General features: G+C 33.4%; 1 protein-coding gene and 1 pseudogene across 9 annotated transcripts in view; both read right to left on the bottom strand.

Annotated features, from left to right (window-relative positions):
• Positions 1-399: 399 nt before the first annotated feature.
• Positions 400-13,689, bottom strand: part of Mia2 (MIA SH3 domain ER export factor 2) — a 106,108-nt gene continuing 92,818 nt past the window's right edge. For 8 of the 9 annotated variants that reach the window (XM_071607855.1, XM_027929478.3, XM_027929482.2 and 5 more), the window contains 4 exons: positions 7,637-7,759; positions 4,416-4,474; positions 3,074-3,302; positions 1,466-1,794 (listed from right to left, as the gene is read on the bottom strand). In XM_071607855.1, the coding sequence (XP_071463956.1) occupies positions 1,628-1,794; positions 3,074-3,302; positions 4,416-4,474; positions 7,637-7,759 (578 nt within the window). In that variant the 3' untranslated portion in view covers positions 1,466-1,627. Of the gene's footprint in view, positions 675-1,465; positions 1,795-3,073; positions 3,303-4,415; positions 4,475-7,636; positions 7,760-13,689 lie in introns of those variants that run through there. The other variant, XM_027929477.3, reaches the window with a different exon arrangement.
• LOC114087962 (large ribosomal subunit protein eL21-like) lies at positions 12,555-13,103 on the bottom strand (annotated as a pseudogene).

Raw genomic sequence — 13,689 nt, 5'->3', positions numbered from 1 at the left:
AGAGATGTTAACACAGAATGTGGCACTGATATAAAAAAACTTACATCTGACTTCAGGACAACTAACTGACCATGCCTTCCTCAGAGTTACAGTATACTCATAGAAAAAGAAAAATACACCTGTGAAATGTACCTAAAGCTAATTAATATTTTTAAACCTTAGCCTTATGCAAACAGCCCTTTCACCAGAATAAAACTGGCTCTCTCCCTTTACTGGGGAAACCAGCCTGACACTCTCCAGTCAGTGCTGTATCTCCCTTCTCTTAGGAAAAGGACTAATAAAAGCCTTTCCTGTCTGTTTTCTCACTTGACTTGTTTTACGTCACTGAGTCAGCATTCTGGTGTGTGGCACCTAATACCTTGGGAGTTAGAATTTCAACATGAATTTTGAAGGGACACATTTAGACCACAGCAAACAAACTTTAATGTAATCATGTTTCTACAGTTCTCATTTCACTTAATATTTTACCCAAAGCATTTATTTTACCCAAGATTTACCCAATCTTTCTTTCTACCCTTTTTCTCTAAGGTGGGGATGGGTAATGGAAGAAGAAAAGAAATACTTCACAAGACCAGGGTTCCAAATAACCTCTGGGAAATGCTAGCATGAAGTGTTCCAATTATAAATGCATCACTGCTGTGGTTCAAGAATATTTAATCTTCTGTCTTTTGCCACTGAAAAAAAAAAGCCAAGTAAATAACTAAAAACAACCAATTGCTTATAAGTGTTATGATACTTATTAGTTGGGCTTCATTATCTTTCCTTTCATAATCATTTGGTTGCACAAGACTAATAATAGGACACAAGCCTGAAACTCTCTAAAGATACTGAGTCCAAAGCTCAAAATGACACATTGCTTCAATATGTGTCAAATTATCCTGTATCAAATCTAACATTCCCCACAGAAAATAGTAAAGATCTTAAGAATTAAAATGAATAGTAAAAAAAACCAACCCATAGATGAAAACCAGTGAATCAACTAAGATGATCAAAAGTTCACCATTAGACAGTGTCCTGATTTTCTTTACACTAGAAACAATATTGACTTTTTAAAATATATTTAAAGTATTAAAAGTATGCTATTGCTTTGGGTCATTTATGTCCGTTTGTAAGATAATCAAATCAGAAAGGCCCACATCATAGTTATTGGTACAAGGAAAAAAAACTAATTTATGGAGCCATATTTATGGAAAAACTAGCTGATTTTTATTATTATCAATGCCAAACAATGCTTTAAATCAATTAAAATTATTTCATTAAGCATAAAGTTACTTTCACATTTGCTACAATCATAGTAAATATATTTCTTGGCATAAAGACAGTCTTTTTGGGGGGTTTAAAATATCCCAAGTGCAAGATTATGTATATAAAACTCCCATTATTGTTTATGTAATAGTGGATTAATCAAATTAAAATAGTTACACTATCTAGAATAAAATAAAATGGAAATAATTTACTCATAAGATTCATATTTAAATCATCTTTATTTACAAAATACTATCCTGAGAATTATAATTTCATTAAGCTTCAATTTGAGCAAAAGTATAATCACTTAAGTAACAGCAGTTACTTAAACTAAAAATAAGAGATAAGTCAAATTACTTTTGAAGAGAGATCAAAAATATTGTCAGGTTTCTTGTTGTGGTTCTGGATGTTCAGTAGCAGGCTCATTTGAAGGCGGAATCAACCCTGAAGGGAACTCACTTCTACTTTCAGAATGTGGGGGTGAGGGGAAAAATCCAGCTCTTGGGGGAAGATAATGAGGAAAACCCCTCGGTGAATAAGCATTTCTCACTGTTTAAAGAGATTGGTAAAAGACATGTTTAATTTAAACTGTAACTATAGCCCTATTAAATTTATAACTTCCAACACCTATTCTTATATTCAAACTGTGACAACAGAATAAGTATTTGATCTATTTTACATTGAGAAAAATACACTTTCTTCAATTATATATGATTAATGATAATATTATTAATTTTAGACACAATTTATCCTAACATTTTTTTAAAAAAGAGAAAAGAATTATTTCAAAATATGCAAAACTGACTTAAAAACATTAATAGTTTCCTAGACTTAAAATTCAGATTAGTGTTTCTGACTTGATACTATACTAAAACATTTCCAGTTAAACCAACAACTGTCTTAAAATTCCTCAAAATTTATTTTAATTCATCTTAACTAAAAATAGAGAATAGAAGAATGACTACATCAGAAAACTAATGTGCTTTTGTCTATTATTTGGTAATCATAACTTATTCTGCAGTAACCTATAGTTCTGAATGGTAAAGTATGACTATTAAAGCAAAGAATTAAGGCAGGGAGTTGTGGCTCAGCGGTAGAGCATTTGCCTAGCATACATGAGTTACTGGGTTCGATCCTCAGCACCACATAAAAATAAAATAAAAGTGTCCACCTATAACTACAAAAAAAAAAAAATTAAAAAAGCAATGAATTCTTTTTTTCATATATAAGACCATGAAAAAATTTCAATAAATCAACAAATAGGCCAAACATGATAAATGCATCTTAGGTGTTAAGTAAGTAGGGTCATATGAGACTACTACTTATGAAAAAAACTTTTTAAAATACTTTAGCCACTAATTTCAATTCTGAAATATAATTACTTTAACTGTTGAAATATTTTCTAACAAATAATATACAGATAACTTTAGTCTTAATATAAGACTTGCAAAGTCAATGACTTTCTGGACTACTCAAATTCAGAAATAGTTCCACATCATTAAGACAAATCAAGCTTAATCACTTCAGTCACTTCAACCAGTAATTAATACCCTTGCCCTGTTAGTCATTTTTCAGCTATGCTTCAAAATATTTCAAGCCTAGATTAATCCAGATCTCTGGCTCTATTTTGCCTATACCTGAAGCCTTATTATGGTCAACTGATGGCTGGCTGCCTTTTCATTTGGAAAAGTAATGGCACACTTCACTAAATATTAAAAAAAAATTATTATTCCACTGTACTATTTACTACCAGAATAGAAAAATTACCATCTGATTTACTATGCAAAGCACATATTAAGTTTAAAAAAATAAAAAACCAAAAACCTACTTGGGAATGGAGGGGGTGGTGGGCCAGGTAGAAAATAATCTCTAGATGCTCCATACATGTTTCCTGGAGGTGGAGGAGGTGGAGGAAAAGAAGGTCCTCTTCTCATGAAGTGACTCCTTGGGTCCACTGGAAACAATGGACCTCGGATTGGAGGAAGAGGTGAAAAACCAAAGCGAGAGCCAGTTGCTTGGTTTTCAGCAGGCAGAGATGAATCAGGCACATTTGAATTCTGAAACAAATTGACAAGTTACAGTCACTAAAAACAACAACAAAACTTGCAATCGCTTTCCTGAAAATCTTAGGCTTGAAAGAGAGCACACAGGCTCATGTACAGAAAGCATCTATGACAGTCTTAGAAAGCTACAGAGAAAGATTCAGTTTTCCACTTAAACCAACAGCTAAATTTTAGCTACTATAAGTATTTTATTAACTTAACAGAAAACAACTTCAATCAATAAAGTATATTCTGGTTAAAGATAAAACAGATATAGTCCAAGAATATCAAAATTACAATCTTTTATCAAGCAGATATTAAAACACAAGAAAGAACAAGATGCATATATTTTCAAAGTATCCAAAACCAATATTGTAATTGTAGTAAATAAAAGTGTACTGTCATGGTTTAGATGTGGTATCCCCCAAAAGCTCACGTGTGAGACAATGCAAAAAGTTTCAGAGGAGAAATAATCAGCCATAGCATTAATCTAATCAGCAAATTAAATCCTGATGGGATTAACTGGGTGGTGGCTGGAGGCAGATAGGGTGTGGCTGAAGGAAGTGGTTCATTAGGGGTGTGACTATGGGGTATATATTTTGTATTTGGAGAGTGGAGTGTCCCCCTCTCTCTCTCTCTCTCTCTCTCTCTCTCTCTCTCTCTGCTTTCTGATCATGATGCAAGCTGCTTCCCTCCACCACACTCTCCCCCACCATGATGTCCTGCCTCACCTTGAGCCCCAATGAATGGAGCCAGCCTTCTGTGGGCTAAGACCTCTGAAACTGTGAGCCCTCACAGTTTTCTACAGTTTTTCTTTTTCTACAGTTGTTCTGGTCTGGTCTTTTAGTAACAGCAGTGAAAAAGTTTACTAAAACATGTACTTTATGACACTCAGGTTAAAATCAAAGAGGGAAATCTAATCTTGTAGTCAACTAGTAAACTAACTCAAATCTCTGGCCTGCAATTTGTACTTTATCTCCACAGGTTACAATTCAGAAAATAAGAAGCTTTAATGCTATATAGAAAGTTTATTTGTTAAGAGAGAAGCAGCTTTATATTCTATTCTAGTAAGCAAAGAGATTAGAAGGCTCTTGAAAACATGAATAAAATTCCAGTTTCAATACTTACATCAAGATCATCTTTGGTATCATTTGTACTGGATTCCATTTCTAAAGACATAGGCCCATCTAGAAATAAAAATTAAACCATGAAAAATACATGATTTATCACTACATACCTAGATTATTTCCAGATCACAAAGGACATTGACATTTTCTCATTACCCTTGTTGGCAAAGAAACCAGTTTGACACCAGCATTTTGTATTCAGGCACCAAGTACAGCCTGACAGCCATGAAAACTTTGGCAGAAAGAATTCTGCAACAGTCTATGGCAAGTGATTTCTCCAGCTGATTCCTAAGCAACCCTACAGCAGCAGCATCATAAGGAGACATATGGGAAGTAGCACCCTTCTCTTCTCTCCCTCCCTTTTCTTCCTTCCTCAAGTGATATAGTTTAGCCATTTGAAGTTAGCCCCTGTTTTTAAATGAATGTTCCTGGACTTTATCATCAAAAGCAGTTCAGTCCCCAAGGAATAAATGCTAACTTCTCTCTGGCCACATCTACCTATTTTCTCTAAGCTTTCTCATTTAGTCACTCTACATCGGTCCTTGGATGTCTCTAAGGCTTCCAGTCCTCTCATCTAGTCTTCTCTCTTCCCTTCTTTCCCTAATTGAGTAGACTTCAAAGTCAATCACTTCAGCCAGAAGCAGAGTCATTTTTCAGCTGTGCTTCAAAACATTTCAAGCTTAGATTAATCCAGATCTCTGTCTCTACTCCTGTACTTTGCCTATACCTGAGACACCTAGTACTGCCAGGAGTGGGGAAAAAAAAAAAAACAAGTTATGTGGTCTGGCACCACTCTATCATACTTCCAGCAGCATACTGCCTTGACCTTCCATGTCTTCTTAGCCAGCTTTCTCCTTAGCAATTCAAATCTCCATTCTCTTCAAAATTGCATGGTACACTCCTTTAATGTTTGTGATAAACATAAACATGCTGCAGCTATATTTTTATGATCTTTGCTCCTACTATCATGGAAAAGGATCCTTCTAGACAATCTATGATCCAGAGTCCAAAATCCCTCTCCCTCCAGCTTCCTCAGGGATCTTCCCCTCTCTGTGGGCTCCTTCCTGTCTTTCTGCTAGGTTCTAATCTCTCCTATTTAAGACTGAGAAAGAAAAAGAGAATCCTTTTGTAGCTCCCTCTCTTCTTCACAATGAAGAACTATTCTGAAAAAAAAAAAAAGAACTATTCTGTACATATTGTTCTAAATTTCTCCCCTTTGGCTCTCATTTTACTGAAATTCATTTGCAACAACTACTGATCCACTGAAATTATTTTCCCCAACATCTGAAAATCTATTTATGTACTAAATTAAAATAGACATGATTAGTCCTCATTTTACGTTACACTAGTTCCTCTCTTATCTAACATTTCACTTTCTGTGGTTAGTTATTCACTGTAAACTATGGTATAAAAATATTAAATGCAAAATTTCAGAAAAAAAGCAATTCATTTTTAGATTATCTACCTTTGAGTACATGAATACCATGTACTCAAAAAGAAGTACCATTCCACTCTTCCTATCTAGGATATAAATCATTACTTTGTTCAGTGAATCCGCTCTCTATATACTGCTGGTACACATGTATCAGCAGAGCATATGAATCAAGCTATGACTTGTACTACCTTTTTCATTTTTTGCTCATGCTCAAGTTTTTCAAGTTCCCTGAAAAGCAGCTTAAATGATACCCCCTTAATAGAGTTTTTCTGCTCTTTCAACTAGATGGGAGTTCTCCTTTTCACTAAACAAAGCATACTATCTCTACTGGGACTTACTATTCTGACCTGTACTAATAAATAAACATATATATTTATTTTTCTCCCTACTGAATTATTAACATCTTATAGGCAAAGAATGTATCTTACTATATACTGCATTTTATGCAAGGTATCTCCTAAATAGTAGGCACTTAAAAATAAATAATCTGGTAAATCATTTATTGTTCAATTAGGGAAAAAATGAAAATAGTAAATAAAAATAAATAAATAAAATAAAAAACTTTAAACAGCATTAGCTAAGAAATGAATGTTAATCATGCATATACATATTGAACATGAATTACTGGGGGAAAACAACCTCAAAAGCCAAACAGAAAAAATTATCTTAATTATAACCAATAACAAAAATATAGACTCTAGATTTGCTTCTTTGCTCACTATTCAAAAAAATACAAATTTTCTGAAACAAATACTTCAATGGATAATGTCCCCCAAAATATATACATATAATATATGCATATTATACATACATTGTGTGTGTGTGTGTGTGTATGTGTGTGTATTAGAGGATATAATAGAGGTTCCTTTCCTTTGGTAATTTATTCTCTTATCAATAAATTAATTTTAATACTCCACTTCTTAAAAATTGTTTTGCTTTCTTAATGTTATACATTTTTTAAAATGCTTTTGGGGGGGGTTGTAGATGGGTACAATACCTTTTATTTATTTATTTTTATGTGGTGCTGAGGATCAAACCCAGTGTGATCAAACCAAGTGTGATCAAACTCACACTTGCTAGGCAAGCGCTCTACCATTGAGTTACAACCCTAGACCCTGTGTTATACTCTTGATTGCTACACTAGATGCATATACTTTCTAACTTCAGTGGATGGTTGTGAGGTAGTTTAAGTAAAAGGATACCTGACTAATAGTAGATTGCTCAGTAATTGTTAGTTAAATCTACTTATGAAATGTTGTAGCAAGGTAAATGATTAAATCATTAATAGAATATGTACCCAAATTGTTTTTCTGGTGGACTTTCTCATATACATTCACATTTGCCTAATTTCTCTACTTACTAAACAGGATATATGTAAGTGGACAGGAAAATTTTTAAATTTTTTTTTTTAAGTCATAGCTGGACACAACATCTTTGTTTTATTTATTTATTTTTATGTGGTACTGAAGATCAAACCCAGCACCTCGCACATGCTAGGCGAGCACTCTACTGTTGAGCCCCTGGAAAATTTTTAAAATAGCCATGGAATAAAGTTTATCATCAAAGGTACATAGAAGAAACCCATTACCATAGTGCTCAAACCAATTGCCACAAAATATTTAGATGCCATGTCTGTGTAGAATATAAAAAGAAACATAAAACCAGGAAGTTTCAGGAAAGAGATTTCAGTCTTAAGAGCTAACAGACATACATTTACATTATTCTTTCATTCAGCTTCCAGTTCTTTAGTGTGTCACTATTATTTAAACACACAAAGTATTTCTTACCCACTTTATCCAAAGAAGGCATATTAAAACTTCTGAGTTCTGCTGGTCCAGATAATCTACCAGAATTAGAATAATATCTATCTTGCCTTTGTGGAGGAAGAGGTGGATCAGAATATGGTTGACCTACAAAACAGATTTTTAAAATATCTTCATTAATATAAACATAAAATCTAACTTACTTTATTTTAAAAAACATAAATTTCTCCTGCTTCCAAAAATCTCTGACCCATATTATTGGTAGACAATATTAATCTTAGAAAAATTGCATACTATAAGCAATAACTTTGCTTTTTATATTAAATACAAGTATAATTTGCTACCTTGGATTTTGAAAGTTTCAATTATTATGTATAAAAATGTGAGTTAAATCTATTTGAGTATAAAAATGAACAATTTATCTTGATAGAATGTATGAAAACAGAACTCAGTTAAAAATACATTTATACATAAATTCATTTAATTTCTATTATTACTATTATGGTAGATTAAGATGAATAAACAAACATATCAACAAAGACAGAAGATAGCTAGCTACTAGCATAGGGAGAAAAGAACAAGAAAATATAAGCATAGCAAGAAACTTGTTTTATAGTGAAACAAGTAACAATATGACACCACAGCAGAAACAGCATCAGTCGGAAATCATCAGTAGTCAAATTTTTACTAAATTCAACATTGTAAAACTCAGCATCCAACTCAAACTAAAGGGAAAGATCTCTAACTCAATAGATGAACAGAGGTTCTCACTGCTAAGATTAAAGACATCTGGATAGACTCAAATTTAGACCCAGACTTTACCTAGGTTTATCTATACAGCCACCATCCTTTGTTCCTGGGGGTCATTTATGATGACAAAATGGTAATTCCTGAGTCCTTATGGAACTCAACTTTCTTGAAAAAATAGTCTATCTCATTCTTGAGAGGTGTTGGCAATCTTTGCCAGGTATGTATATGTCCAAGTCCAAATACATGGAGAAGGTCAAAGAGGGTGAATTGTGTGACTCTCTCCGATCCTATTAGAGATATGAACAAATATCCTCAAATTGCTTTCCACGATGGTTCCAGGCAGTGGTTCAGAATGTGAACTCCGTACAATCATTATTAGATAGGTCACTCCTTGTCTGACTCAGTCACATGGGACTTACTGAAACATTCCCCCCACACAAAGCCAAGGAAACCACCTAGCATCAACCAGAGTCAATGGAGAGAATTGAATTTAATGAGCTCCCAAGGGTTAGAGGATGTGATGGAAGACAGAAAGATCCAGATAGCCTTGAAGGCTCACTTACACTCCTTTTTAGAATCTTAGCAAAGAGCTATCTCAGTGGAGCCCAATTAGCCCTGTGAAAATAAAGGCCAGCACTAAATACAGATCTAAACTGAGTTTTCCCTTTCTACTTCAAATACAGGATTAATTAAATGTCGGATTTGTACAAGAGGATGAAATAGGGAAACCTAAAAACCTCTCAACTCTTTCTTAATCAGGTCTCAAGATAATGTATCAATATTTTGCTTCTAAAATGCATGTCAAAAAAATAAGCAAACTCCAAAATTTTTGAAATTTTGTTACAAATTTACTATATTATAAATCATATGCCCATGTTTCCCTCCACTGGCAAAAATAATCTGTTCCTTAAATCTACCACAGCCTGTATGTGCTAGATACTAGCAATATAGTGTTGTCTCAATACAGTCTGTGCCCTTCTAATCTAATGATAGAAATTAGTAAATATAATGAGACTAATGTCTTAATATAAGGGATACAAATTCATTCATACACACACACACACACACACACACACACACTGGCCTAATGCTGATTAGAGAAATCAGAAATGGTGTTAAAGAAGGAATAAAACTTCCCTAAAAGGAAAGTAAAGAATGAACTAGTAAACAAGGGTATACTGGTCAAACACACCTATTCACACACACACACACACACACACACACACACACACATAAGATAAAGCAAGGTGGAAGGCATACAATAAATGAAAGACTGAAATGTACAAAATAAGGATATGAATGGTTCATTCTTTTCATTTTGCTTTCACACCTTTGTTTTCTAAGACTTTATAAGAGAAGATATGATTAAAGAACAGGAAAAGAAAAAGGATCAGAGACAATAATGAATGAGGAGCAGGAATAAATATAGAGGCATGATGAAGCAATTTCTCAACCAAGAATTATACTGGAGAAACAACTATCTCATATACGTCATCCATAGCTACTCTTGACAAGTGGAGCAATCTACTAAAAATGAAAATATGAATATGCTTTACCCAGCAATTCCATTTCCTGGATAAATGCACAGAACAAGTGTACAAAAAGTGCTAACTGCAGCATTGTTACCAACACTGAATCCCTGGAAACACTCTATAAATACTCATCAACAAGGATTGGTTAACTATATTGTAGATAATTTATATATACTGTGCTGATACTAAATAACTGTACTGCTATTAAAATGAAAAATTGTACTTATATTAAAATATAAGCTTTATATTAACATGTACATAATTCAAGAACATAATGTTGATAAGGAAAGTTGACAAAATAGTTTTTTTTATTATATATAGATTGAAAGTTTATACATGAGCAGTTGCCTTTAAAGGAAGGACAGTAATGTGCCCAGGAAAGAAAATGGAATAGACTGCAACCCACTTATGTCTTACACATTTATGCTTTTTATGATTTTTTTGTTTTACTTCCATATTTAAACACACACATACATATTTGAAGCAAATATTAATATGTAAATCCTGGGAAGTGATAAACAGGACTGTGCTACAATATCTCACTCTGAGAACTTTGTTAAGTTACCTAATCTCTCTGAGCTTTTGTTTCTTCATCAGAGTTAGAATGATCAATAAAAAGCACTTAACATGGTATCTGGCCCAAAATAAGCACCCAAAAGTAACTGTGATGATAAATTGAGTTCATTGTTATGAGTGACATACAAGAATATCCAGTAATCATAATACATTTCACTGATGTTTGAGTTCCTCCACTTTCCCAAATGACTACCATATATCTTTTTCTCTCTCCAAATCACTGACAGTCCTTTCCTTTCCCATTCCCCTAATCTGATGATCTAGCCATGTCAAGAAAACTAAAGCAAGTGGACACCTCCACTTCCCCTCTACATTTGTTCTCACTTGCTTGGTCTTCCTTCCTTTCACAGTGGTTAAATGATCCACTTTCTATTTGTTTCTACAATTACCATCTGGATCCCATGCTTCTTGCTTACTACTCAAGGGTTTCACTTTTCCATCGATACCCTCTCCCATACAAAACATCCATTTCCTCTATCCTGGAATATTCCTAGTAACAGATAAACATGTACTAATATTATCATCTTTTAAAAACAAAACACCTTTTGCTCCAGCTATCATCTCATCTCTCTCCTTCATTCGAAGTAAAATTTTTCAGAAAGTAGTCTACATTTGTCCCCACATCCTAATCTCTCATCAACCCACTCTTCAGGAACAATGACAAATGAATCACAGTTTAATGCTACACACACATATATAGATATATGTGTGTGTGTGTATATATATATATACGTATATATATACGTATATATATGTATATATATATATATATACGTATATATATATATATACACACATACATATATATCAATCTGTAACTTATCAACAAAATATTAAGCATTAAAATTCATAGAGGATCACTGTATAAGAAGATATGTGATTAAGAGACATAAACTCCTTTAAAAAAATAGTAGCCTCAAAATTTGTGAACAACTTTAAAATAAACATCCTCTGAGAGAATAAAAGCATAGATTAAGCAAAAATTTTAGAAAAGCTCATTAGGTTAATGAAGACTTCATAATCTCATCAAGGGGATGAGATTTAACATAAACTTCAATTCCACCAAATGAATCCTATCTGAAAGAATGTTCACAATGCAGAACAATGATCTGCGTAAAAGCCAATAAAGTAAAAATCTATGTTCCTACTTCCAGAGCTGTACAAGGTACTCTGGTCTGCCTTTGTTTCTCAACATAAGTAGTAAAAGAATCCTCATCAATTAGGCTGTATATGTCTCTTTTTTTAATATTTATTTTTTAGTTTTAGGTGGACACAATATCTTTATTTTTTTAATTTTTATGTGGTGCTGAGGATTGAACCTAGGCAAACGCTCCACCTGAGCCACAACCCCAGTCCCAGTACATGTCTCTTTTTTGTTTACCTCTTCAAGACAAAAAAAAAAAAAACCACGTTTTTAAGCATGCTAGCAAGAAGACCAGACTTAACTTATGATTATATCACCAAAGTATAGTGGCTTAGTCTCTTTTCTACCTCTTACATAAAATATATAACCTAAATCAGTAAACAAGAAGCACTGACAAAAGTAACAGAAACCACATACCCACTTCCTTCTTCTCAACAATTAAAACTAAGACTGTGAAAGTTCAAAAAAGTATAGAGTGGGAATGTGACATAATTCCCTTTAGTTAATGTCTCTACTTTAGGTAGCATAAGATTTGCAAAGGATTAAGATTCTTATTCTTCTCTATTACTACTCCCTCTTGGGAAGGGAAAAACCAGACCAGTTAGAAAAATATACGATGGGATCTAAAAAGTGTATTTTTAAACATAATTATATAGTAAGTGAAAATACATTGTAAGAGTATTATCCCTCTGGTAGATTACATTCCTGAGCTCTATTCTTCATTTCTCCCTGCAGCCTTATTCTGAAGAGGGAGAATATATTTCCTGTCCATTTGATTCTAAATTGTGATATGACCTGCTTTGGTCAATAGAATGTTAGCTGGTATGGCTCAGAGAGATGCTTTTTTTTTTTTTTAATTTAAGAAAATCATTTTTATAGTACATAGGGCTTTTGTTTTTGCTTTTCTGTTTGTGTTTTGTTTTGTTTTGTTTTACATTTATCATGCCATGAATGCAGAGGGAATAGGTCCCAGCAGCTTAGGATCCTTTCCATTTTTTCTCATAAAATGTGCACCTCCGTGTGGAACAGGCTGGTGCTTCAGATGAACCCAGGTATCTTTATTCTCAGCTTCCTTCTTTTTCTGATCATTCTTCTTCACATGTTTCAGGAAGCTGTCTCAGCTCTTAGAGTGCTTAATAGGATCAATATGCACATCAGTTCTCTTGGCAAGAATCTTCCCCTTAACTTGCTTATTCACAGTGCCAACAGCATCCTGGGTAACACTGTAGACTCTCTCAGTTTTGCCCTGTTAACATTTGTGGGGAATTTCTTTTTGAACAGTACCCATTCCCTTCATGTCGACAGAATCACACTTATGACAGATTAACATATATGTGGCCAAAGGAACAACTCCATGCTTTCTAAAAAGCCTAGAGAACATATATCAGGTTCCTCTCCTCTTTCCCTTTGTATTAGTCATTTTGGTCAATTACTTGAAGGTGGTGGTTCCAGCCGAAAGCAGAGAGAAGCTTTAAAAAGCACTTGCTTGATTCTTCTTTTCTGCTCCTGTCCTCAGTCAATACAAGGATGAGAGACTCACAAAATATAATTGAATCTCTGAAGCCAAGACCAGCTCACTCCAGCCAAAAGTCAGACAACACATGTTAGCTAAGATCAGAAGAACAAAAAGAACTCAACATTGGCTGATTTTTGTTTTAAGGCACTGAGTTTCTGGATAGTTTGTTATGCAACATTACTATAGCAGTAGATATCTGATAAAATCCCATTTTCATTACTTAAATGTAAAAATACATATGAACATATATGTGTATATATATATATATATATATATATATATATATATATATATATATATATAAAGATTTGAAGGAAAATACATCTATCTCTGGGTAAGTGGCATTACAAATGCTGTATAATGTTGTTTTGCTTTTCTCTATTTTGTTTTTGTTACTAAGAAAACCAATAAACCAAATAGTATTGACTTAAAAGATTAATTCTATTTCCTTATAATGAAAGACTACCAATTAGACCACTCTTCTTTTTAAGAACTAGATATACTAGACAAAACATGCTTTTTAAAATCTTTTAAAAATATCAAGGACTAACAAAGCAGG

Source organism: Marmota flaviventris, chromosome 2 (genome assembly GCF_047511675.1).
Source record: "Marmota flaviventris isolate mMarFla1 chromosome 2, mMarFla1.hap1, whole genome shotgun sequence".
NCBI lineage: Eukaryota > Metazoa > Chordata > Mammalia > Rodentia > Sciuridae > Marmota > Marmota flaviventris.
Note: the sequence above shows the minus strand (reverse complement) of the source record. Positions and strands in the feature narration are given on the sequence as shown.